At 48.9% G+C, this 27,750-nt stretch overlaps 1 protein-coding gene across 3 annotated transcripts in view; it reads left to right on the forward strand.

The window, feature by feature from the left end:
* LOC111140918 (slit guidance ligand 3) overlaps window positions 1-27,750 on the forward strand; it is a 589,722-nt gene that overhangs the window by 460,147 nt on the left and 101,825 nt on the right. For all 3 annotated transcript variants that reach the window (XM_022493181.1, XM_022493179.1, XM_022493180.1), the window contains exons 8-11: window positions 1,359-1,522; window positions 10,701-10,842; window positions 20,187-20,258; window positions 25,066-25,137. In XM_022493181.1, coding sequence (XP_022348889.1) covers window positions 1,359-1,522; window positions 10,701-10,842; window positions 20,187-20,258; window positions 25,066-25,137 — 450 coding nt within the window. The remainder of the gene's footprint in view (window positions 1-1,358; window positions 1,523-10,700; window positions 10,843-20,186; window positions 20,259-25,065; window positions 25,138-27,750) is intronic.

Raw genomic sequence — 27,750 nt, forward strand, 5'->3', positions numbered from 1 at the left:
ACTACTGGCTGATTAGCATGTCCAGGATTGGGCGCTTGAAATTCGCAGCAGAAACCCAAGTGTGTGATAAGCTGATGTGACTAAAACTTAACACCACCACTTCTAATGACCTAGGGTTGTGGGGAATATGGAAATTGGAAGCCCCCGATAGCAAAACCTTAGGAAAGAACCTGTAGAAACCCCTAGATATCCTTAGTTTGCCCCTCAATTAATGGAAGGTAAATTCAAGTCATTTAACCAGATGGGATTCCTTTCAGAAGTAGAACATGCAGATCCCTCTAGCAACTCTTAATCACTCAGAGGCAAGAAATTGATCTGGAATCACAGCTACTGGAGGGGGAAAGCCACAGAGTCCCGGAACCGGCTAAGAGAGTTTTTTCCAGGGGCACCTGAACCAGAATAGCAAATATACCTGGTGTAATTGAACTTGAGAAGAAGAAGAGGGCACTGTGGAGACATTGCAGTGGGCTCCAGGAGTCTGCCATGGGCAGCTCCTTATTTAAATGGAGGTGGGTAGGGTCACCTGGGTGGCTCAGTCAGTTAAGTGTCTGCCTTCAGCTCAGGTCATGATCAGTGGCTCCTGGGATTGAGCCCCCTCAGGATCCCTGCTCGGCAGGGAACCTGCTTCTCTCTCTCCCTCTACCTGCTGCTGTGCCTGCTTCCTCCCCCTCTCTCTCTCTCTCTCTCTCCCTCTTTTTGTCAAGTATATAAATAAAATCTTTTAATGGGGTAGATGCAGAAAAGATGCCTCCTACAGAAAGGACCCTTCCCGGCATGCCCTGCTCCCTGGGCCAGTGCACACAAGCCTCCCAGTATTCCTGGGGTGGGGGTAGGGTGTTCATTCATTGTAGGGAGGAAATGCAGGAGAAAGAGCGAAGGCGATGGCAGGTCTTGGCCACAGTGCCACTATAGACTGAGGCATTGAGACTGCAGAGCCGTTTCAGGCTATCGGGAGCCCAGGCTAACTATAGTCCTAAAATCTGCAACCTAAAATCTGCATACTTCTTTGGAAGTTTGACTGGCATCTGAACCATTGCTTTAATAACATCACTTTTCCTCCTTCTACATGCTGAGGCTTTCTTGAGTGGGGAAAAAAAAGGTGGAATTACTATTAAGAAATGGGGACTTGCTCAGAACCCCAGAGGCATCCGTTGGTTGTGGCCTGCACGTGAAGATAACAGTCATTTGTGGTTTGGCAATAAAGGGCTGAGGCTCCCGTGGTAACTCACGAGTGCAGAGGGAAATGCTTCCCGGGGCTCCTGAGGATTATCACACCGGGCAAAGGGGCACGGAGGTTTGGCCTGCTATGTTCACTTCAGGCCATGACAGAGTCTTACCTCTGTCCCTCCTTCTCCCAGGCGCCTCCACTCCAATCACCTGTACTGTGACTGCCACCTGGCCTGGCTCTCGGATTGGCTGCGACAGCGGCGGACAGTTGGCCAGTTCACACTCTGCATGGCTCCTGTGCACCTGAGGGGCTTCAACGTGGCAGATGTGCAGAAGAAGGAGTACGTGTGTCCAGGTGAGCTTTCCCCGCCCCTCTCTCCTCTGTGCTGTGACCCACGCACCGCCGAGCCCACTCTGACATCATTGCGGGCATGAGCCCACACCGAGCCCAGACCTGGGCGTGGAATCTCCTAGGTTCCCCAGCACCGCACAGTCCCCTGGACTCTGGGGCGCCCTGACTAGAGTCCTGAGAAAGAAGCTCTTGTCATCCAGTAAAAGAAACTGCTCAACGAAGTCACGAATCACTTTCTGTTGAGCTTCGTAGTCCATCGATGCTAAGAAACTTAACATGTGTTAAGTGCATTGTTTAGCATTTCCTAAACACTTGCCTATTATCTAATTGCTCATAGAAATTGAGAGACAAGTGAGTGGAGGTGGTGGGGGTCAGTCTGCTTGGCTGGAAACCCTAGCTCTGCCCCTCAGTAGTGTGTGACTTTGGCAAATTACCGCACGTCTGCAAAATGGAAAAATCATAGTACGTAACTCTAGGGATGGGTGGGAGGATTAAATGAAAATAATGCAGAGAAAGCCCTTAGCATAATACTCAGCACTTTGGTGAGAGCTAGTAAATGGAGCTTAATTTTTATAGTTTAGTGGACCCACAAAGTGCGTTGAGCCAACAGCAGAGTTTGATCTGTGGGTAACTGAAGTGTAATAGAAGCACAGAGTGTCTAGTACAGGAAACAGAACTGTGCACAGGACGGAAGGCAGCGCAGACCTCCAGGGATGGGAGGTGGCTGAGCAACCCGAGAAGATCTTCCCAGAGGATGTAGTGGCTTTTAAACCAAGTCCTCAATTCCAAGTTTGCTTATTTGTTTTTACTTCTCATTGACACCTTCCATTCCCACCAGCTCTCTTCTTCTGGTGGCAAAGAAGGAGAGCCAATCCCTGAATTTCCTCAAAAACAGAAAGTATTCAGTTGAGTCTCTCACAGAGGCATCCCCGATTTCCAGGAACCCAATCCCGAAACAGGAGCCCAGTGGCCTCTGAAAGCTCATCTTAGGGGGTCGGCCTAAAGGAAGGAGGAAGGAGAGGGACCTCAGCACTGGGGTGGGAGGGAAGGAAGTGCACCCCTGACATTTCTTGACCAGTGCTGTTTTCAGAATTGAAGGCAGCTTGAGCCCCACGTGTGCTGCAGGGCCCCAACCCAGACAGCAGTGCAAACCGGCCCCCTTCTGCTCTTAGGCGGCATTGGCAACGGACGATTTTTTTTTTAATTCAACTTCATCTCGTGCTCCCTCCTGCTCTCTCTTGTCATGTTACTACTTCATCAAGTTATTTATTATCCAAAAACATTTTAACATGTCTCAGAGCAGCACCTTAATAATTTCCTATAGACGCCCACTTAGAAATCACTTCCCGTCAAACACATATAATAAAACCGTTTATCACACAGGCACCCAACTCACATACACTGACTATAATTATAGTAATTATTAGGCAAAGAGTACAATATCGGCATAAGTGCCAGTGAAAGAAATAATTATAGAGTGCAGGAGTCATCCAAGAGCTAGTGAGAAAAACTAATTAGAGAGAACGTGAAAACACATCATTACCGGTGGGTGCCAGGCTGACGCTCCACGCCAACACGCGTACCACCTCGTCAGGAAAGCACCTTCCCGACCAAGGAGGGGCAGCTTGCTTCCCTGTCACTGTCACCATCAGGATCCAAACCCTGGATCCTGGTCAGGGAGAGAGGCTGACCCTCCCAGGTCCTGGACGTGCTCGTGCCCTAAACCTCCCTGCTTCGAAAAGGCTAGATCTAGCAGGTGGGTTAACGGTTCAGTACAAGCGACCCTGTTGCCTCCCCTGTTTATATCCATTAAGCCCAGGGCTCGTGGTGATCCCTCACACTTGGTAGGACGAAGCTGGGTGTTTTCTGAGGATATAAGCATCTGGCCCCCGGGCTCCAGACATGAATGCGCCGTTCACCTGCACCCCTCATAGGAGAAATGTACTGTGGGAAATTCAGGGTGGGAAGCCCTCTGCGGGAGGGATTCTTGGAGGCTCTCCAGGCTCTCATGGGTTAGAAACAGAATGCTGCGCAGGGGGTTGACTTCCTTGAGGGTCCAAGGCAGATGTCATGGTTGGCTGAATTGACTGTCTCCGACGAAGGAAGCGCCGCCATCTTAGTGGGGTGCAGGAGGAACATCGCCTCCGGAAGGTTCGACCTCTTTAATAACTGTTAAAGGTAGTTTGTGAGGCTATGTTCGGGGGATGGCAGAGGAAGCCTCGTGGAGCAAGACCCCGTGTGTGCACACTCAGGAGGCCAACGCGGAGGGCTGCTTTCACGCACCGACCGTCCCCCACCCCAACACCCACTGGCTAGAGTGCGGGCTCCACCCGTGGCAGAGCCCACAGGGCATCTGCGTGTGGCCGTTTGGTAGGAATCTGACCCCATCGGTTGTAGACTGCAAAACCATCAGTGTTCCTTGTTCAGGCTCTTCCCCCGGTGACTCCCCAGAGGAGGACTTCCGTGGAGAGAGGCAGGAGCAAGAGCATCTCTGTGAAGCTAGAGGTCATCTGCTTGGGAGAGAAAAAGGCCCGGGCACCAATAAGCCATCCCCGCGTGTAGCTTCATCACCAGTGGCCCCTGTCAGGGAAGCGTCAGAAAACCTCCAGGGCCCTTAAGCCATATCAAAAAATTCGCTCAACACTTGACTCCAGAGACAGGAAAGAGCTTTATCTCGCTCAGCCTGGGCGGGCCCTGCCTGTTCAAGTCCCCGCTATCTCCCTGTGAATGAAATCCAGCCGACGGGAGCCAGGCCTCTTCTCCCCAGGATTGCTGGCAGCGGGCGCCTTATCGCTCCAGCTAACCCAGAAATTGGCTAGCAGGGCACTTTGGCCAAACTCATCTCCTCTGTCAACCTACCCTTCCGATTGAAGGTATTTATTTCATCCTCTAAGGAGACATCTAGGAATTTTTCAAAGGGTGGGAGACTGTATTTTATTTTTTATTAACGTTTTCTCAGGTATACAGTTGGACTGCTCAGTTTCCTTCAGCCACTGCTGCAAGGATTCCTCTGTGAATTTTTTTGTTGTTGTTAAGAAGAGGGTCAGGGCCCTAGGACTAGAAGAGGCTGTGGCCCCTGCTGTTTGTTGCCTGAACGGGACTGGGACTTTATTGAGTTCATAAGAACAGGCCAGAGAAAAGGTTCTACTTTGGCCATTACTGGACTCATGTGCGTTCCAAGTTCTGGGTTTTAGCCCATCCTTACCTAAAGGGTTTATGTTGGGGTTTAAGCTCTAGGGTTTATCTTCCATGCATTAATTTTCTGGTTCCTTAATCTGAAAGTTTCTACTGGTCACAATTTGTAATTCAAGGGTATTAGTTAAATATTTGACCCCTTGAGTCAATTATCTCTTTCCTTTAGACATCTTTGTATTCATTGGTTTGTCCACCTGTTTCACACTTAACCTCTGCATAGTCTTTGAGGGTGAGATACTCTTTCCTGAAGGTCAGTCTTGTCTTCTAGTATGAAAGGCTCACATCAGACATTTTTCAGGTGCCCCAATGCCTAGAACAATACTTGCTCTTAAAAGCCTCTCAAGAAATCCTTCCTCATTTATCATTAAAAATGAAATAGGCATATCTCCCTGGAAACAAGACACTTTCCCCTTCCTTCCTTTTTTTTTTTTTTTTTTTAATTTAGGACTAGTTACTAAGTATAAAGATAATTAAGGTAAGCCATGACTAGCCGCCCATCTCCTTAGGAGGTTTTAATTAAAACACCCTAATTGGACATTGCAAGAATGAGATTATTAGGTTTATTTAGCCATTCCTAAAATTATCATGCCTCTTGTATTTAAATCACATTCATTTATATTCTCATCATAATTGCTCAAGCCCCATTGTCATTGCAGTCTGTTGTTGGCTTTTGAAAGGCCAGAGGCCAACAGGGATGCTTAATTTGAATGCGGGAATTAATTTATTTCCACATGCTCACGAGGCCATTGGATTTTTCAGTTCTGTGCACTCTGCTGGGTGGGAGTCCCTTTAAAGACAGAAAGGAATAAACACAGCTCTAACAAGAGTGTCCTGCCATCTCCAGCATTGCTTACACAGTCTGTGTCTTGGCCCCTGAGCTTCCTCTTCCTATCTCCTGAGATTGCCAGGCTCTTACGGTTTTCAGTATCATGGCAATAAAGAGAGGTGTTGGGTGTCTTTTTGGTAGAGGAGGTGGTACAAAGAGCACTGGACCAAATTTTAGAACTTTGTCATTCACCGGCTCCGTGATCTTGAACAGTTTGCCTGACCTCCTTATTTTTCCCTTTCCTCATCGGTATAATGGAAGTAATAAGAATAATATTAGAACCTGTATCACAGATTTTGTGAAAACCCAGTGAGATCATGCCCGCAAAGCACTGGATGAAATATGGGGCACATAGGGAACTGTCCCTAAGCCCTAGCTGCTATTATGAGAATGACATCATTCTTAGTTTGGCCACCATTGTGTCCCTGGGCAAGTACTCTCCTCCAAGGGATGGTTTCCTCACCATCTCCGTGGCCCTTTTTAGGTCTGAAGTTTGGTGACCTTGGCCCCACTCTTTTGGGCACGAGTTAGGACTTTCCCCTTTTGGCACGATGCTGAGTAGAAGAACAAAGTTGAGGAGGCAGCCGGCAGGAGCCAGTCTCCCCAGTCATCACTCCTCCTCCTCCTCTCTCAGACCAGAGGGGTGTGGTGCAGTCAGCAGAGACAGGATGACATGATCGCTGTCCATGCCAGCTGTCACAGGCACTTCCCCGTGACAGGGCTAGCCAGGGACACATTCCTGCCCTCGTGCTCATTGCGGGCCCCCTCCCCGCACCGGGAAGCAGCAGCCTCATGATGGCCTTCAGGGAAGAGCAGGGAAGGGCCAGCATCTTGCCCTTCATTCTGCCCTGCCCTCCCTCAAGACATCAGACCACGGTCTGAGGAGTCAGGAGACACCAGAAGGCAGGACGTCTCTGTTTGCTCCTTGTGTGGCACCAAGGGGGCTGTGGTTCCACATTGAAATTCCCAGTAGTGATTCAGAAAGGGGAGACAAGCCCTGAGGGCAGACAGGTACTTGGCCCATACCCCCCTCTCCCTGCTCTGGATGAGAACTTCCTTCCGCCTCAAGGCAGCAACATTTTCATCCCACTGAAAGAGTGCTCAGGGAAGATAGTTTAGGAACCCATTTAAAAACAAAGAGCAAATTCATGTGCTCTCCCAAGTTCATCACGAAACATCTCCGAACGTGGACTACAGGGGTTCTGCGTGCTAGTGAATCACTACACTCTGATTTAAACGCTTTCTTTGCCAGGAAGAGGAGGAGGTGGTAGCAGCAGGCAGGCTTGCTCGGGACCATGAACGTTCGCGGACGGCGTAGGCACATGTTCCTACAACAGGAACAGGCCCGTGTGTGTAGGCAGACACCGGCCCAGATCAGCCCCTCCCTTCAAAGACAGGTGGAGACTCTTTCCACCCTGATCAAAATACTCTGTTTTCATTCCTCTCTGCTTCCCAGCTTGTACAGTACTCCTAAAATTTCTCAGAAGAAAGGTGGGTGTTTCATCACTTTGTCCCCCTGGGAATCCACTGTCACCTGCACCAACCCCATCGCATGTGGACAGGAGAGGCTGGGAGGGAGGGATTTGCTGACAGAACTAAGGGAAGCCTGGGTCACTCTTACCTGTGCAGGTGAGCAAGGCTCAGAGGGAGCCCCAGGGGACTAGGCAGTTGGCCTTTGCTGGCACTGAGCTGTGGTAGAAAGACCTGAACTTCAGGCATGAAAGTCCCATCCACCTAATAGCCACTCCATCCCTCCACACTACGGTGGAGCCTATCAACCAGAGCCCAGGGCCCTCAGAACTCAGGCGACCTCCCCTCAGGACCCTTCTAGAAGGATTGCTTGCCCCCCCACACACACATAGCTTGGTGACATTCAGCCCCCACTCTGCCAGGCTTCTAGACCAATTTTATCCATGTGTTCATCCTTTTACTCACCCAAGGTATGTTTACTGAGTTCCTGTTCTGTGTTTCAGTCCTATTTTGGGCACTGGGGATGGAACAGGACAGAAGACAGAACAGGTCACTGCCCTTATATAATTTATATGCTAGTTGCCGTCTCTCCAAAGACCAAAAGCCAAGGGGAGGGACTTCTGCCATCACAGCACTCCTAGGCTCAAAGGGAAGTGGGCTCAGTCCATCGGACGTTGATCAGAGGGGAAGGTTTCCAGGGGAAATGAACCCATCTTTCAACCCCATCTTAAACCTGACATGTTTGTTTCAACAAGAGGATAACACCCTTACCACGTGTGAATGCCTGGCTGGGAGCTGCCAGCCCAGGATGCCAACAGAGGCTATAAATACCTTTGTTTCTCTCTTTGTAATTAAAGGTGTTGTTAGTGACCTGGTTACGGAATCTTTTTCAAAGGCTCTTTTTTTTTTTTTTTTTTTTTACCTTGACAACATCCCTTGAAATGTAGCACATGCCGCCTGCAGAATGAAAGCCGCCCTCTGAAAGACCCAGCTCATCCCAGAGGGATTCCAGACTACAACCTGGGTCTGGTTTAAACAGATTTAATTTCAGCATAGATGTCAAAAGGGGCATTTTGGGGGGGGGGGGACTCCATTTCGGAACTTCCTGTTGCCCACATGAGCCCTTGACTATACTGTCTTTCTCCCCGACTTCCCTTTCTGACACACCCCAACCAGGTAATATTTTTACAGATCAAAAGATGGGCAACCACCTGATACCCTCTGCCTCAGTGGATGGAAGTTCAAGGGCACAGACTTCAGCCTTCCGTGTAGCCCCTGACTTGCCCAAGCAGGAAGGTGCCCAGGGTGTGACTCTCCCTGACTTTGTTAGGTGCCCTTTGCCCCAGGATCTGGAGGGCCAGGCCTGGCATTTTTCTTTGGGGAGCATGATCTGCACTTCAAAAGCCCTGACACCTGAAGCCATGCCTCTCCCAGCCTCTCTTGCATGTGGGGAGAGGGAGGGAGCACTTTCCACAATAGATCCCCCTGACCACCTGCAAAGCGGTGGAGCCAGGGATGCAGAGGTGCTGTTGGGTGTCTTACTCCTGCTTCCCTTCCTCTGAAAACCAGGAGTCATGAATCTTTCCATCCAGAAAGGACTTCAGAAGTCATGCAGTCCAAACTCCTTATTGACTGAGATCAAAGCAAAAAAACTCAGAGGAGCATTATGACTTGCAGACCATTAGTGGCAGAGCCAGACTCAGTAATGATAATAACAACTAACAGTACTAAACTCTGACTCCGTGCCGTGCATTCTTCTAAATATTTCACATGCATTAACTTCCTTTACCTTCACAACCAAACCATGCTATGAAATAAATATTGTCATCTTCCCCCATTTCACAGATGGGGAAAACTGAGGCCAGGATATAAGGATGAAATTACAGAACCAGGATTCAAATTGAGGCAGTGGGACTCCAGGGCCACAGCATTCTTATTCCTGATCTGAGGCTCTCACAGACTGATTCTCTGGAATTGCCATTTTTCTCAGAAATGGGAAACTTCTCCAGTTTCAAACTAAGTTGGTATCCCTTCTCTCAGAGAATGTTCCAGTTGGGGACTTCGGTATAAGTCATCATCTCTCCAGCATTTTTCTGGTCTCCATGAAATCCGCTAGTGCAACACTGGAGAGTTTGAAATCCTTGTGCCCTTGACAAGAATATTTTCTCAAATGTCCCTGCTAGGAGGACATTTTTAAATATTTGATGTGTGTGTGTCTGTGTGTGTGTCTGTGTGTGTGTGTGAGAGAGAGAGAGAAAGAGAGAGATGAGCCAAAGGAAATAAGAATCTTTGGTTCTTGAGTTAACACTGTCCAGCGAGGTAAGTGTTCCACATCAAGCCTTCCGCATTCCTTTGAGCCCTTGCAGAAGGGCCTGCCCCAGGCACAGGGACTGTCGAGTGTGGAGAGGGAGTGTGGAGAGGGAGCCTTCCACTTGGAGTCTCAGCGTCTGAAAAGGCATTTGCTGTAGGCCCCCTTGGTCTCTGATGCAACCACTGTAGCCAGACCCTCTCTGGCTTCCCAGACTTGGCTTCTCCAGTGAACAGAGGCCACACCAAAATTAGTTTTTCCCTGCCGACATTTTTGTGTTTCATGTTTCATCTCTTTCCCAGGTCTCCCAGCTGGAAGTCCCATGTCCAAGCAGCAAGGAGATCTGCAGGGTTGGTCTGAGCTTACCCAGCCCGTGGTCCTCTGCTCTGGGGCTGGGGGTCTGGAAAGACATTAACAGCACCCCTGCTGACTAGATCTAGCCGGTGTGGGATATAAAGTCCTGAGGAGGTTTGGGGTTGAGTCTACTTTTTGGGCCACAATGTCGTCATTTGGAAAACTAACCACAGGTTCGAGATTCTTGCCTTACTTTGAAGAAATAGGGATAGCATGAAAGTTTTTTGGTCTTGAAAACATCTGAATTCACTGCTTGTGACTGTTTGAACCCTGAGTTAGTTTGCTAATATATGTACTTCTCTGCATTTGATATTCTAAGTAAGCGCCTTAGATGCCATGTACTCGAGTTTTTACTACTTTGCTTTAAACTCACACCGGTTCGCACCTTAAAACGAAAAACTAACTCCAAAATATGTAGTAACTTATTTACCATTTTTTCCAATGAGGTAGGTTTTATTTGCATGTTCTCTGGACATACAAGCTGTTTGAAAATGTCTTAGATGTTGTCACTGCTGGTGACTATTGACAGTTGGACAACATCAGTGCCCCAAAGAATGAAATTCTGACGCCTTTTTTCCTCCCACTTGGTTTTAGTCATGAGTTCTAGCCTCTAGAGAAAAGAATGAAAATGTGTCTATGTTCAGCATCCAGTCCTCCAATAAAAGCCAAAGAACGTGGGTGTTCATTCAAACATTGGGCTGAGAGCGTAGTCCCAGCGTATGCTGTTTGCATTCCTGTGGCATATTTTCACGCGGGGTTGACTCTGTGAGCAACCCTTTCTCTGAAAGACGAGGCTGATGGGATGACAGAGCAGGTGGGACAGTCCAGAAGCAGGTCAAGGTCAGAATCTCTCCCCTTGGCTAAATATTTAGCCAGGGGCAGCTGTGTCTCCCAGCTGAGGGGAGATGTCAGCTGGCGAAAGTGTTTCAGGTGGCTTTTCAGGTAATGCTGGGGAGTGGTGAAGGGGCACAGAAGGCCAGGCAGCTCCTGACCCTGCCGTGACTGACCACTGTGTTCCTGCCCGACAGGCCCGCACTCAGAACCTCCATCCTGCAATGCCAACTCCATCTCCTGCCCCTCGGCCTGCACTTGCAGTAATAACATCGTGGACTGTCGAGGGAAGGGCTTGACTGAGATCCCCGCCAACTTGCCAGAGGGCATCGTCGAAATGTAAGTGCCCCATCTGCCACTCTCTGTCCCTGGCGAGTTTACCTCTCCGTCTCAGCCAGTCCCCCAGTGGTCTGGCAGCACGATGGCCTGTCAGAGCTAACTATGGAGAACACTTAGGAATCTCTTTGCTATCCTTCCAGGCTCTCCCAGGTGTGGTAGTTTCCAGAACGCAGTCAGCAAACTGCCTAGGGGTCCAAATACTCCGACACTTAGTTCTGTGAATAAAATTTTCTTGGAACACATCCACACCTATTGTGTAGGCATTGTCGGTGGCTGTCCTCATAAGGCAGGATTGAGTAGTTGTGACCTACAGCCCACCCAGCCCCGTTACGTGTACTCTCTGGTCCTTTATGGTGGGAGTTTGCTAGTCCCTTCCCTGGAGCCGCCCTGGGATCACATTCTAGCTCTACCCTCCACTAGCTGTGTGGCTTTGGGCAGCATAATTGCTCTCTTTCCATCTCTAGTTCTCTCAGCTTTAACAATGTGGTAATTATAGTATCATCCATGGGTCACTGTGGAAACAGTGAAATACAGCGCTTAAGCCCTTAATTCGGTCCTTGGCACATGAGCAAGTGCTCTGTGCAGTGTGGTAGTGTTGGCAGAAAGTACATGAGTGACGAACTCATTTCATGGCTGCCATTAACTGAACAAGAGACTGAACTATTAATCATTTCAAATCAGATTCTTGTCCTCTAGACTCGGTCTGTAGGTGACACAGACAAGATTGTGCGTGTCCACGTGTGTGCACGGATCCACTAAAAGTTCCACTAAAAATTGGTTGACTGTATAGCTCAATCTTGTCTACGCTTCCCCTGCGCATTAGGTGATAGCCGGTTTCTCCTTCTGGATCGAGTAGAGGGTCAGTCGACACCGACGTCAAGATCACTCATTAAATGAAATGATTCACTAAATTAAATGACCACAAGTGTGTTCATGTTCTACCTTCACTTTTAGGTGGCTTTATTAAAAACACAGTGAGATACAACCCTCCTGCTCCAGATATCATTGGATAAAATCCTCCAAATAAGACACACATTCCCCTAGCCTCTCTGCTGCTCTCCTCCCGCCTTCCTCCTCCTACGCATGCCCTTCTGGTCTGATAGATGGCCCATTAACTCTTCTAGCCATTCATACGTTCATTCAACAAACATGTGTTGTTAGCCCACTGTGTTCCAATCACAGTTTTGTGCTTGAGGAGCATCAGTGAATAAAAGAGATAAAATTTCTGCCTTTATGGTGCTTGCATTCTAGTGGGGGGTAGGGGAGGTAATAAGCAATAACCAAAGCAAAGCAAATTATAGGATATGATCGAAGGGGGTAGCTTCTGTGGAGAAAATAAAACAAGGAAAAGATTCAAAGTAAGTAGGGAGGAGAAAATAAAGTGGCTATGTGGAGGAACAGTATTGCAGGTCGAGGGCACAGCACGTGCAAAGGTCCAGAGGTAGAAGTGTGTCTGCTGTACCAGAAGGCCAGTGTCGCTGGAGTGAAGTAAACACAAGGGAGAGTGTTGGAGGATGAGATCAGAGAGGCAATGTGGAGCCAGATCAGGGGAGCATTTTATGAACTCTGCTTTCATCCTGGTTGAGATGAGAAGAAACATGATTTACCAGAGTGAAGACTCGGATTCCTCTTTCTTCATTGGTTTTACCAGCTTTTCCCTAATTCCCTTTAAAACTTTCTTCCCCAGCCCTGGGGGATGTAACTCATGCCTGCACCTCTTCCTATGGGCAGGAGCTAGTCTGTCAAGCGTCCTTTTGTCCTGACACCCACACCTTGTGTGGTCTTCTCTCAACCTTCAGTCTTCCTTTCAGCAACAACCAACAATTAATTCACTTCACATTTTGCCATTTCCCTTCACTCCTCAGGGTCTATTGCTCTAGCCTTGGAGATCCCTTCCTTCCGTGGAGCTCACTTAGACACCATGCCTCTCCTGTTCATCCCCTTGCTTCTCTTCTTCTCCCGTTTCCTTTTATTCCTGGCCTTATGCTCTCTCCTTTCCATACTGTTTCCCTTGTCTTCATTTTCCTCCCCTAATTCACTCCCCCCTTCTCTCCCTCTCCTACCCGTGATCCTCCCAGTTCCCTTCCCAGCCCCATCTTCCTCTTCACCCAGTTAACACTTGGCTCCTTGTCATAAGAACCTCCACCTTCCCTCTCCATCCACGCCAGGGTAGGACTCTGGCTCTCCCAAGACAGATGTTCAAGACAGAATTCTTGCCCACATTCATCTCATTTCAGATTCCCATAGATCTTTGCTTTCTTTCTCTGCCCCACTTTGTTCCTTTCTCCCTCCATCTGCCAGGTTTATCTTCCCTCCTCGACAACCATAGATCTTTCCTCAAACCACAGCCTAATGAAAGAGGCCAGTCTAGTAGTCAAGCGGTAACTTGACCCTTACCAGCCCCTTCTCTGCTCCCCATCTTTACACCTCCAACTTGGGCCTCACAGGCACAGAGCTCAGGTGTCTGGGAGAGAGAAAGTGCAGATGTCCACATCAGAGGTGGGATCCACGCAGACCCAGCCATACCTGGACTCTTGACTTCATACCTGGACACCAAATTTTTAAAGGGATATTAACAAACTAGTGTAGTGATTTCTGAAAGGCTCTCTGATCACTGATATCTTTTTCCTGATGTGAGGTAAAGTGAGAAAAACAAAAACAATGTGATGTTTTTCTGTTGAGCAAAACTGGTCAATTTAAAGGACTATCCTTTATTTTAAATTCCTGGGCTCCCTTATTCTGTTATTGTTGTTTTTAAAAATGCCCATTATCTTATGAAATGATGGCCGCTGAAGGCAGAATACATATGCTTGTGTGCCTACGCACAGGTCCATGACAAATATGTGTGTAATTACATGTATAATTATTACGTAATTATCAATGTATGTCTCTGTATAAACACGTATCATATATAACACACAGGGCACCTTAACTGGCAAAGTAAAAGGTCTGGAACCACCTAGCCTGTGATATCTAAAAGTCTGGGAATAACCAACCTAGCTAGAGTGCTTCTAAAAACAGCCACAAACAGCAACCGGATTCTTAAGAGTGTAGACGGTGAATTCAGGGAGCTAGCTCCATGTACTGGCTCTGGCCCTACCTTTTAACTCTTGCTAAATGATTTTCTGAGTCTTGTTTTCCTCAAATGAGACATGCAGAGGCCAATGGTACCTTCTTAACAGTGCTTGTGAAAGTGAAATGAATGTTTGCAGCCAAATGCTTCGCATTGTGTCTGACACATAGGATAGACTCTGTTAGCCAGAACTGTTGGTATTTTACTACTGCTAGTACTAGTACTAGTACTAGTACTATACCACCTCTGTATAACTACTACCACTTCCGCTTGTATTAGGCTCAGTGAGAAGGGTTGGACCATATCATTGGCACTGGAGCTACCTGCATGCGCGAACCTTCCATAACGCTACGTCAGGCTTTTGAGGGTTTTGGGTGAGAGAAGAGGTTCAAGAAACAGGCTAGCCAGTTGCATTAGGAATGAGCCGGACAGTGGCTCATCTTCATGCAAATGTATGCAAACGTGGAAATAAGGCTGCCCCTGCTTCCCGAGCACCCATGCCCCACCAGACAGATTGCCCAGGATTTCTCCTTCTGTGATGAAATGAAGCTGAGACATTAAAGCAGACAAGGCAAGATTCTTTGGTTCGGAATATATGGGGAGAGGTGACATGTAAGAGAGACCTTTGAGGAAGAAACCTGCTCATTCTTCAAGGCGACAAAGCCTGTGCCTGGGGACCTGTGTGTTGGCCCAGAAGTCTTGAAAGCAGCTGAAATGCATCCTCTTAGCAGGGAGAGAAGACCAGCAGATGGGGGAGGTTGAAAGATGAGACAGAGAGTAGAGAGTTGAAATTGCAGTACGCACCCCAGGATGAATAGGAAGTGTCTGATTTATCATCCCAAAGACATCTGAATGTGACTTTTTCTTTTTACTGTCAAGAATTCTGCCACTTGCCCATGGCACGCATACAATGCAGACTTTCCCTCTCTCCTTAGGGATGCTGGGCACCCTATCAGGTGCTCCAGGCCCTATGCACAACCCTTAGCCAGCAGTGGTGCTCCAACACCTCAGGAGGGGTTCTGTGCTCCCCAACATTTTAGAGGGAGGAAGAGCTATCTCTCATGCAAAGCAATCTGGCGAACTCTTTTAGAAATTTTTTTCAAAGCCGAAGCAGCTCAGAGAACTGTATGCTGGTCTCCCCGCATGGCAGAGCCAATTCCTCTAAAAATAGCTTTCTTCCAGAGAACCCACAGTGAGGCAGCTCCCTGCAGATTTTCCTCGAAACTGAGCTACCACCAACAGCACCATTCTTGCCACTCCCTGTCGTTTCTCTCCACCAGCTCTAGCCTCTAGCTGGTCTTCTTCTGGGAAGAGCCAGAGGCTCACACCTTCTCTCTTCTGTGGTCTTCTGTCTTCCCTCCACGGTCCTTCTCAAGGCTCAAGAGAACCTTCTGTAGCTAGAGTTTCTCCTTAATCTGTGTTCCATCTTCCGGTTTGCTCTGTCCCCCTCAACCCACAGCGCCATCCAGTGTGTCTCATGCCCTCTGCTCTAGCAGCTCAGTTCAGTTGATGGAGAAAGGCCATGGATGGGCTTACTGGCAAGTCATGAGCGAAAGCGTCTGGGGTAAAGTAGCCCCACATTGCACCTCATCTCACCTCAACCCCCCTGTTTATCTGGGGTGAAGAGATAAACAGTGGTTTATCTGCTTAACACAAGCAAATATTCTCCTGTTATACTGGTCACCAGGGTATTTTAAAAAGAGAGAGGGGGGGGGTGGTGGAAAAGCAGCCAACAGAACAAAAGGACTGGAGGGTTCTGGAAGCTGTCACCATCTGGGATTCTTAAACGTTCTGAGGGCACCAGGTTTCTGAGGGACTGCCATGTGGAAAGAGGGGAGATGGGGTGGGATGGGGCAGTGGTATACAGGGGAAGCAGAGGAAGCACAGAATAATTAGGAACAGAGCCTTGAGATAAATGGTCCACAGTTAAATTCCCAGTTTTGCCTCTTACCTAGGGCACCTTTCTTAACATCTCCTGCTTCAGTCAGCTCCCCCCTTTGCACAATGGGGCTCATCAGACCTACTAGAGATTTTCTATGAAGATTAAATAGCACAGTTGTGCAGAAAATTAGCACAATGTTTGGAAGACATTGAATGGAACCTAAATAGAAAACCTATTCACCAGGTCACATGTACGACATTGTAGAATGGTTTATAGTCTCAAGTTCCCCATACTATTTTTCTTTCATTTTTTTCCTAAGGTGATAAAAAAAAAATTCTCTGGGAGAGGCATCTGGGCATATGCATAGAATCAGAGGAGCAGCTCTGGCTCTGTGCCTGTTCCTCTGCTTTCTGTAGGCAAATGCCAGGTATTGTGCAGAGCAGGTTACGAATGACTCATGTCACATGTGCCTGCGGCCGCGTCTTTCTTGTTATTACACTAATAATGATACTTGCTTTATCAGATTGTTGAAGGAATGAAATGAGCCAGCATGCAAAGAGCCCAGTGTCTAACATATAAGCTGGTCCTCAGGAGATGGTAGATGTTTGTCCTTCTTGTCCCCTCAGTCATCACCGCCACCAGCACTCGAACCCTGCTCCAGAACCGCTCTGTCAGGTGACTTGTGGCCATGACCTGGCGCTGCCGTGCCCCTGCCAGTCTCTGTGGCATCATGTTGATTTCTGCGCTGCTAGAAATATATGGTGTTCAGTCGCATGTTTGCAAATGACAGATCATTAAGGAAGCACCGAGAAACTAGGGCAAATCGATACCGAGCGCAAATGGCTGAAATCCCCATCAGATGTTCCCATTGTGTTTACTGGTGCCGGAAGACGTTCAGATGTTTGATTTGTATGTTTGTTTTGATGCTAGTTCTATTAAATCAGTTTGCAGCCTGAAGAATGTTTGCCAGACAAAGAAAGACACATGTGCCGTTTAAGAGAGACCTGAAACAGCTGTTGGCTTCAGACACCTCTCTAAATGTGACAGTTTTTGCTGATGCTAATGCTGCTTTTCATCCTTCCCTCCGAAATTTTGTCACTGGGAATATGGATCTTCACATGCTTGTTCTAGGCTATATCCAACCCACCAGGGGCTATCTGCTGCATAGAAACTTTGTGTGTACACGTGGCACTGTGGGCTTACCCCCTTGACAAAGGGGCTGTTTCCCTGAGGATGAGCTGGCAATGACTGGAAATAGACATGCCTCTGTTCCACATGGGATTTGGCAAAGCTCAGTGATGGAGTTCAGGCTGTTGAATGGGATGGAGAGTTCAGGTGTCATCCCGGCTAGATAGCTCTTCCTGGCTGTGTGAATTTGGACAAGCGACTTAACATCTCTGAGCCTCCATTTTCTCACATTTAAAGTGGGGATGATGATAATGACTAGGATTTGCCTCAGAGAGGTGTAAATACTAAGATTAAGCATGTAAAACGTGTAGCCTAATGCCCGACTTACAAGCACCTGATAGCTATTAGCTCTTACTATTGTCGCTTTCCCTACCCTCATCTTTACTTGGCATTTGAAGAAACTGACTATTCATGACTACACCCCTTGCCAAACTCTGATTCCCCCTGGGGCAAGGTTAACCCCCACATCGTGGCACTCGCCATGGCCTTGGCCCTCCGTAAGGACTCTGGTGTCTAGCCAGGACCCACAGCAGCATGAGCAGTAGAGAGACTACAGAGACAAATGCCACCCCTGGGGTGTGCACGTCTGCCGAGTACAGGATGCTCAGAGCCGTCCTGCCGAGAATGGTGTTCTTTGTTCAAAACCACACCTTTGCACTCTATTTGCATATTTATAGATATTCACATCTGTACTGCGTCTCCCTCAACTCCTACAGCCTTTGTACAAAACACCGACCTCTGCAGAGGCTGCCTGATGTCTCAGCATCAGCACTGGGGTCTTACCCTCCCAAATGCCTCTGTGACTCTGGGGAAGTCACTTTGCTCTGTAGGCCTCAGTTTCTCTGTTTTCAGAAAGAAAGGTGGTATGTCCAATGGGTAGAAACAGATGTCAGTCCTGCTCCTTGTTAGCTATCTTGCTCTGGACAGGCTATCTGATCCCTCTAGGTTTTATTTTCTGCATCCGCAAAAGGGGGCCACCACCGCTTGCCTCATAAATGTAAGGATTAAAAGAGATAACAGACACAAATCAACTTGGCCTCATGAACGGTAGCTCTTCGTGTTTGTTCTGTGAGCCATGGAACTTGCTTCTCTGATGGACCATCTTGGGCTGTTGCTGGCCCCAAATTATTAAGCTCCTTGGGGAAAGGTACCACGTGGTGCTCACTGGTTCATCCCTCCCTTGGCCTTACGCCCATCAGTAAAGTGGAGGTTGACTGATTATGAATTGCACGGAGAGCTGGCTGACCTTGCACATGGTGCTGACCTGACTCGCCTGGGCTCCTGGCCTGCGGCTGGGAGCGGTGGGTCCTCTTGCAAAAACTGAGGGGGTTGCCTCATTACTGACAGTGGCATCCTCCAGCCACGATCCCTTGCTGACGTGGCAGGTGAATCACAGGATTCCCGGAGAGCATTTTCCACCTGACTGGTAGTCCTAGAGACCCACAGAGCTGCTGCCTTGGCTGAGAGATCCCTGCTCAACCCTGCTGGGCTGGAAAACAAGAATGTCCTTGGAACTTCTCAGTCAAGGCAGCTGGCCCCGAGTCTGCTGCCTCCATGGGTGGCTGGATGCAGGAGCTCCCAGACTCCGAGACCCGATGGCTTGCTCTTGTGCCTTACCGTGAGCCAGCCGGGCTGCCATCCAGCCAGCCTGTGCCCATGTGCCCAGCAGAATATGCTCCCCACCCCCTCCAGCAGGCCACAAAGGCTTTCCTAATAGACCGTGGCAGTCTCATTTGTAGACTCTATTCATCCAGCAGCCAAGAATGATCCGTCCTGATGCTCCTCTCTCCTCCCACCCACCCTTCCCCCCGCCCTGCCCCGCCCCCAACCCTTCCTTTGGCCCAGAGAGTGATTTGTCTGTGTTATGGGTAGGCCTGACAAACCATTCCACATTAGCGGCCAAGATGTTGTTTGAAATGGGAAAATTGCTGGCAAACTGCTCCATTAGCGGTTCCAGTAACAAATACTCTCTTCCCCCAATGAAGATGAGATCGCAGAGGCACAAATTAATACGGCTGTCTCCCCGTCTCTGCAGTGGGGATTACTCTTCAAGATGAATGGGCTCATCCCTGCCAGAAATGCACCCACTAGATGTAGCCTCCAAGGGAGCCACCCCGCCCATCTGTTCCTTCTGCTCCCACCATCCCTCTCTGCACACGCTTTTTTGGGCATCTTCCCAGCCGAGGGTTCAGGGGACATCCATGCCAGATGAGGAGGTGATGAAAATATCCGTGCCTTGGAGAAAAGGGAGATGGACTGGGAGAGGCTGAGTCCTTAGCCGAGGCCAGGGCATCCCTCATCCCCTCTAACGGAGACCTATGGCCCACCACACCGGTTCTTGGTGACAGAAAGTCATCTAAGAGGCAGGAGAGGAAAGCATCGAGATGCTCACTTGTTCCCCGTGGCTCCTTACCTTCAAGGGCGTTCTGGGCCCTGGGCCTGTAGCATTTCTTATTCTGGAGTCCCAGGAGAGGAAGCACTTCAGTAAAGTCTATAAGGTGGTAACGCCACTGATTCTAGCAGCAGCCTGGAGTGGGGAGTGGTCCAGCTGGAGCCTCTAGAGCCCTCAGGGTGCCAGGGAGCCATTTTGATGGCTGTCAGGCTGGAAGCCTAAAGACTTGAAGGCCGTTTCTCCAGCACGTTAGAATAGCCCATTGAAAAACCCCAGAAACAAATATCTAATGTTGTTATATACTGTATATCATACTCCTGAAACTAATAAATGGGTTATACCTTAATTAAGAAACCAGAAGTGAAGTCAGCCATTGTCATTTCTGCCTGTTTGGTCCCCCTGTGGCAGGGGGATTGAGTCTTTAACTGAAAGGTGACATGCTTCTCTGGCCAATGGGCATTGCTAGCCTACAGGTCATTTCTTCTTTTTCCCTTTATCCCTTTGACTTTTTCAGCACTCTGGTGCTACAGCTTTTTTGAAGAAGGCCTCTGCCTTCCAAGATGGTTTATAAGAAGCAAGAGCCAGAATCCTCAATTACTTTTCTAATTTTTCCAGAGCCCATTAGATCCTGGGACGGGCGCTCCATCCACCAGAACACGAGTCTCTAGCTTTTACATGGTCTTTGCCTGGTGTTCTGGAACCAACATGGATGCCGGGTGATGAGGGGAACCATCCTGTCCTCGAGGCCCTCAGCCACCCCCTGTAGACAGGTGGGTGGTTACCTGACTCTTCTCTGCTCTGTTTCTCAGACGCCTGGAACAGAACTCCATCAGATCCATCCCCCCTGGAGCCTTCACCCAGTACAAGAAGCTGAAGCGAATGTGAGTTTTCCCTGGGGGGAGACAAGGCCAATGTTTCCATGTGGGGGGTGATGTGTCCTGTGTCGTGGGCAAGCTGCCCAGCGGACAGCCTGCGTCACATTCTTCTTGGAGAGTTCAGTGTCGGACCTGGAATGCTGTCTGAGATGGAGAGGTATGGCTCACGAGTGCTGCTTTCAGATGCTGAGGTATACAGATTTAGACACCTCAGAACTCAGGGTCTCTCCAGCTAGAGCACAGTAAGATCATCTGGGTGAGAGGTGGACCTCAGCTGGCTGAGAAACCCATACCACCATTTGGTTTGTCCTCGCTTTCATGATGTGGACCTGAAGTAGGAATGTCAGAAAAGCTGGGATAGTGGCCTCGTGTCGGTCTCCAGAGCCCTAACCGACATGTCCATAGCCACGCACACACTCATCTAACAGAGAGTGAGCGTCTGCCGCATGCAGGAACCGCAGGGTCTGTGGACGGAGTGTGCGCTAAAGCCAGGTCGGCTCTCGTGGAGCTTACATACCAGAGTGGGAGAACACAGGAAAGAAACAAATACCAGAAATCGGTAAGCACTAGGAAGTAAAACAAAGGAAGGGCCCACAGAGGCCTCTCCATGCAGGTGACCTAAATGAAGGGTGGGAATGAGGAGCTCTCAGGAGAGAGCGAGTGAAGAGCCCTGGGGAGCGTATGCCGATGGTTTGCAGAGCAGCAAGGAGGACGGGAGGGTGAGGGAGACAGCGGTGGGGATTGTGGTGGAAGGTAGGTACGTAGGGGCCAGACCCTGTGGGCCCTTTAGGCCATGGTAAGGGCTTTCTGTCTTTCTAAGTGAAATAAGAAGCCTTGGGCCCTTCCTTATCCTCCAAGCATATATATCTTGCCTGTGATTATCCCCACCATCCCCATTACCACCGTGTCCAGGATCACTGCCACCACTGTACCCTATCAGTACCTGGGGGACAACAACACTGCTGTTCCTTCCCTACCATAGCATCAGGCATCATGGCCCTCATCATCCCCATGGTGGCACCACCATCATCACCACCCTTCCCCAGCCTGTGACTGCCCCGAGCCCCGCTCAGTGAGTCACTCAGACCAGGGTGCTCAGAAGAGAGCCTAGTGGGATTCAGAAATGGTCCAGCCATTGCCAGCGTAGATATTAAGAATCTGGGAAGGAGAGACACCTTTCCCTTTTCCAGGCAGCAAAATCATTCATCATAGTCCAATAATCAAAATGCTGTTTTCATCCCAGTTCCTTACCCTCTCTGGCCCCCACAGAGGAAGAAAGAGCAGGTAGAAATATGCACCAACCGATCTCACGCCCTTCCGCTGAAAGCTGATTCTTCGGTTTCCCTTGAGTAGGAGGGCCTCCATTAAAGAGGTTAAGTGTCTGCTGACTTCTTTTATGTTAAAAATAAACATCCCCAAGAAACAGTGGCATTGGTAGGCTTTACCATACAATCTTGGGAAGGTAACTTCCCATCTCCCTGGAAATCCAAACCAAACAAGATTTTCTCCTGGTACAATTCCAGCAGTAGAAACCAACATAATGAGTTAGCCCCGGGCACGTACTTTTTACCCTCCCCTTGGCAGCATTCTTGCTGGAGATGCTGTATAAATACAGGCCTTAATATTTAAAACCTTGGACCATTAATCTCCTGGTCTCCCTACTTCCCCAGCTCACTCCATACGCCCCCCCCAATTCATTTTTAAAGCCTAGCTTGATTATGCAGCCAGATAGTAATTTCAATGAAAAATGACAAGTTCAGTCACTGCCCCAACCTATATCTCTTGCATGATTTAAGTTACTGCTCTAATTTTTTGTGAAGTCCAGGTAATTTAGAGCTTGGCTATGTTTTACTGTCCTTTCTTCATCCCATTGGAGTTGCCATGATCTGTGCATTCAAAATTCATAAGACCTTCTCAGTCATGATCTGGGAAGGGAATTTAATTTTTGATCACTTTTGATGCTACTGATATTTATTATGATGCCCTTTTTTTCCCCAAGGAGATGGCGGTGGGGAAGAGAGACCACTTAAAAATTTCTCTGATTAACAGAACTTCACAAGCCAAGACTGGAGTAGGATGGTTTGGGAGAAGTAGGGCCCCTGGTGAGAATGGATTTTAAAACCCTAAGTGTGAATTCCTCCTGGGTATATATGACCATTCTCTCTAACAGAAGTTTCCCCTCAACTAAACGTGAACCACACCCTCCTCCTATCTCTAATAACAAAACAAAACAAAAAAAGAATTGTCCTGGAAGGGATGACTTTGTCCCTATTTCTCGTGGGCAGCTTAGTATAAAAAGTGTTTCCAGGGAAAAACTAGTATCACAGTAGAGAAGCCACCTATGAGGAGAGTAGAAGGCCCTAGAGAGGAGACCCTGGTCTTCCAGTGCTGGTTACCTGGTGGCGCCGGCTTACAGGGGCCACAGCTGTGTGGTTTGGCCAGAAAGTCCTGTTCTTTCGTTTCTGTCTCCTATTTCCATGCTCTTACATACATTAGGATTCCACAGATGCCAGCCCTTGCTAGAGTCCCACAGCTATGTCCCCTACTCTGAGCCTTGCCAGCAGGGAATTTGCCACCTTGGTTCTGAACCATCTGGAAAATCCACTGCCTCTTGGCGACCCAGTCTGTAAACCCTGGGGCACTGGGGTATGTCTGAGACCGACCAGATTGGAAAGCACAATGGCCTAAAGGCTGACCCTGGGACCATGTGCATGGGAATCACGGAAGATAGGCTACACATGCAGATTCCCAGCCCCCTTCCCCCTGCTGGCCAGAGCAGACTCCCTGGGGTTGCACTTTAGTAAACACCCTAGTGATGTTTGAGAACCGCTGACCAAGAGTGACCCAGACTCCGGGAGGCAGCTCTGGGCCACCTGCTGTGGACCTGGAGGAGTCACGCGTGGAGGTCAGTGAGCGGCAACAGCCTTTCCCAGCCTGCCTTCTGTCCAGTGCCACTGCCTAGTGTATCCGTCATTGGGAAGCAAGGGGAGACCTGAGGTGCCAAGTACATAGCTGTGTCAGGTCACCTGTGGCTCTGGGTCCTTCACCTTTTCAGGCTGCCATTTGCTTTCTGCAGAACTAAGAACTAAGATGAAGTGACCACCAGGGGCAATTCCCAGCTAAACTAACACTAGTCCACTTAATGTTCCCCATCATCTCCGAGACCACCAGACATCCCTCCCATGCTATAGAGAAGAGCACGTCCGAAAGGCCAGCTGTGGCCTGAAAACCACTTGACCCCAACGAGGCTAAAGCAGAGGGCTCCTCCCCACCCCCGCGTTCGAGAACTTCCTCCTGCAGGCTAGAGTTCTAAGGAGCTTGAAGGGACATCCCATGATCAGGAAGACAAAAGAGAGCCCAAAAGCAAAACGAAACCAAACCCCAGGCTCGCTCAGCAGGCTGATGGGAGCACAGACCCCACGTGCTGGCCTGACGTGCCTTGCGAGGCAGGCAGGCAGAGGCCGAGCAGGAGTGGGATAATCCTGGGCATTTGCTTGTTAAGACCCTTCTACAAAAGTGGAGCACCGGAGAAAAGCCTGGTGTAAACTGACGGGTTTGTGAGCACAATCTGCGGATTTGTGAGAGGCGATCTTGCCAGCTAAAGGGATAAGCTCAACAGCTGTGCCTAAGAAGCCTTAACCTGTGAAATATCTTTCAACTTACTGGCTTTGGAACCAGGGAGGGAAGGGAGCGGAGGCCTAGGAAAGGTGGCTGCGCAGCCCTTTGAAGGCTATTAGAAGGAGGGGAGAAACAGACCCGGGGAGTGTGTTTCAGAGGCTGGGGGCAGGGTGTCTGGCCTCAACAGAGGCAGTCGCTTAAGATTCTGCTTAGATGTGCTTTCTTCTCCATACTCCCTCGTCTCCTCCTTGTTGACCCTCCAAGACCCCAGCGCTCTCTCTCCCACACAAAAGCAAAGACCCATTGATTTCTTTTGTTAAAGTTAAGAACTGGAGAGGAGCACTGTCTCTGGAAACTGGAGCAGCTCACCTTCCAATGACAGGAGCCCAGGGGCCAAACTCAAGCTAAGGGCTCACGGAAGGTCTTTGGCCTCAGTGAGGTGCGATTAACAAGAACTAGAGGCTGGAGGCTCGGAAGTCACTGGGCTGCAGGAAAGGGGCAGCCTCTGGGCTCTGAGGAGGAGCCAGGTCAGGGCCACTCATCACGCAGCCTCCCGCTCATCCCCGCTATCCCCCAGCCCTGGGCATCGCTCCCCCGCCCCCGGGCTCATGCCCTGCCAGTGACAGATCCACATCTCAGAGCCATCCCATGAGAATCTCGTGATTCTCACGTGACCTGGAGGGTGCCCCGAACCAGACAGAGACTTAAGTCACTGCTCAAAACCTCTTTTCAGGTCAGGAAGAAAAGATCACTGGGAAGGTGAAATGACTCAGAACAACGTGGGGAAGGAAATCAACATTGGCTGAGGCATGCGACAAGAAGAAGATGCATGCCTGCACCCTGGCCCTCGTTTGGCCCTTGTTTATGCTGTAATTGCTTGGTAATGCCGCAAGGCCCCGGTGTGCCCGGGTGCGGTCTTCCCTACCAAGGGAGGGCTCACACGGACAAAGCTAGATGTCAAAGTCAAGATGCGGTGGGTGAGCATTCTCTGACAGCCAAGAAAGAGCGAAACAAATGTATCTATTTCGTCGAGACACAGTTGAACTGAATGGTCTTTAAGCCCTTTCTCTTATACTAGGAATAAACTGATTAATTCTCACCATTTTAAATATCTGAAGTGCTTGATTCAGAACTAGGAATGACCATTTCACACCTTGGAGCTGTGTTCTCAGACTCTCCCATTAATGTGTTTTAGAGACATCAGCAAGAATCAGATATCAGACATTGCTCCAGATGCCTTCCAGGGTCTGAAATCACTCACATCGCTGTAAGTGGGGAGCAGAGTCGCGTGGGGGTGGGGGGGGTTGGCAGTGCGAGAGGGATATGTCTGTATATTTCACGAGGTGTTTATCAAGGCTTTATGTTCCCTTACACACTTGTGGCAACCTGGTAAAAGAAACAAATATTTCTTCAGGGGAAATTGATCTTGGGGAATATTTCTACAACCAAATGCATTATTTTTATTGATTAAGTGCCCAGCAGCCTTCCCAGTTATTGGCTTCTAATTCAAATGCATCTTCTGCTCTACCCGCACTTCTCCCTCCCTCCCCTGGCTCTCTGGGGAGCTGGAGGGACAGAATGGTAATGTATGTTTATGACCAGTGCACCCATTTTGCCCATCTGTGTGACCTTGTCAAGGGAGAAGCTAATTTTCTTCCCCTGATTTTCAGGCTTTTTCTCCAAACCAACCTCTTGGCCTTTGTTCTGAGTAAGCATCCCTCCCGTCCTGGAAGGCCTTCTTTTCTTGGATTTTGCGATCCTAGGGCAGCTTCTGGGTGGAGCCACGGCCTCGCCCACTGGGGACTCAGAGACCCGCAGGGGCAAGAAGGTGTGGAGCTTTGTCCTGATTCTGTCAGTGACTCACCTGTCATGTGGCACAGGGGTTGCCACTTGAGTCTACTGTATATTTTCCCGTCAGACAAAATGGGGATGGGGCTATCTTTCCTGCCTAACTCACATTCAGTGGTGACCATGATTAAAATAATTGGCAGTACCTATGAAACCCTTAGGGTGTGCCAGGGGTCTTGCAGGTTTGGTGCTCATAACAACCTAAAACAGAGACTCTATCCTCATTTCTTTTACAATAGAAGGAATCAGGTGATCTAAACTCTACATAAACAAGAATTTTTACCTCTCTTGATCCTGGCTGAATCTCTGGCACCTCAAACAGCACCTGGCTTATAGGAATTACACAAAAATAAAGTTTGTCGAATAAGTGTAATTATCCAAAGTCCATGACTGGGAGAGGCAGGATTTGAACCCAAGCAGTGCGACTCCAGAACCCGTGCCCTCAATCCCTGTGCGATGCTGCCTCCCCAGATAATGCGAAAAATATGCACTAAGACCCAAGAAAGGTATCATCAGTTGACACTATTTGTATTATTGGATGACCCGCCCACTGAGTAGGGGCGAGGATGCTCAGAAGCGAACTGTCGAGGCTTCGCTTCTCTCTGCAGCCTGCTTGCTTAATGTATGAGTAGGCAGGTAACAAGATCCACATTTCCCCCACCTGGCCCCATCCCACTGGGAAGGGGCTGAGGACAGGGAAGTCTCTTGATTCAGCTGTTGCCTGCTGCTTGCAGAGTAAATTAGTTTCATTTATCGAATAGAACATCTGGCTGGGATATCAAAGACAGGATTGTATGTGAGATTAGTGTCTGCTTATTGTGCTGAAGATCACAGAGGAGCAGAGAGAGAGGCTCCGTGTGCTGCCAGGATCTGATCCCTGCCCCCCTACCCTTCCATTCCCCTTATCTGGCTTCCCTCTGCTAGAACTTGGGCACAATCTGAGGGCTGTGAGATGCTTCTGGTCCTGCGGGGGGGAAAAAATTCAAAATCTGGTTGCCAAACATGAAATTGGCATCTCACTGGCCAGTGTTGAAATATACTGGGACCGTAAGGGAAGTGCCCCTCACCTCTAATTTATGCATTCATCCATTCAAGTAGAGGCCTGCTAGGCACATAGAATGTGACAGTGAGCTGGATAGACAAGACCCTTGGTCTCATGGAGCTTGGAATGCAAACACACCCAGCCCAGACTCAGGAGTGGCCAAGCTAACTAAAAGGCAGGAAAGCCTTGCCCATACACATTCATTTGTTTAAACAAATACTATGCTAGGCCGTGTCAGCTCTGAGCTCTAGGGAGGAGCTCCAGCCATGAGCTCCAGCCATGAGCAAGCCACACATCACCACACGGAGCCGACATTCCAGGGAGCTAAGAGGTAGAGGCACAGAAAAATGTTTAAATAAATGAATACAGAAGTAATAGAACATAACCTAAAGAAAAGTGATGAAGAAATAAAAACAGGGTGACAGGTGGTTAAAAAAAAAAAATTAAAATATTTAGAAGAAGCTTCCCAAGGAAGGGATGTGGTCCCTCAGACCTGAAAGGTGGGAAGAAGGCAGGCAAGGAAAGATTTGAAAGCAAAGCCAGGTGGGTTTACTCCCAGATTCCTCCAGGGTAGCCCCACAGCCCTCTCTAGTCTGCCAGAGAGTGGTTTGACCCACCAGGTTAGAGCTGTCCCATCTGGAGGTATGATGGGTTATAAGAGAATGCCCTGCCCCAAGTCTCCGGTCCTACCACCCCACCAGCTGCTGCTACACCAGAAGCTTTGACATCAGCTGAGATGAGCAGACAGTGACGCTACAACGTTTGGCACAGAGAGCGGTGGGACGTTAATATGAATTACAAATGTGAGTCTGAGCCATCATGCTGACTTTTATTTACTCATTAATTTGTTGAAACATTAATGAAACACACCCGCCGGCTGAGTGACACACTTTTTCCCGGTGGCGTCTGGAAAACAGGGGGTTTGGTTTATCGCTCCCATTTACTATTTCCTCACCCTAATATTTTGTCTCCTCAAAGATGTGGAACAGC

This window comes from Enhydra lutris, unplaced genomic scaffold (genome assembly GCF_002288905.1).
Source record: "Enhydra lutris kenyoni isolate GAN:26980312 unplaced genomic scaffold, ASM228890v2 scaffoldscaffold5, whole genome shotgun sequence".
Taxonomy (NCBI): Eukaryota; Metazoa; Chordata; class Mammalia; order Carnivora; family Mustelidae; genus Enhydra; species Enhydra lutris.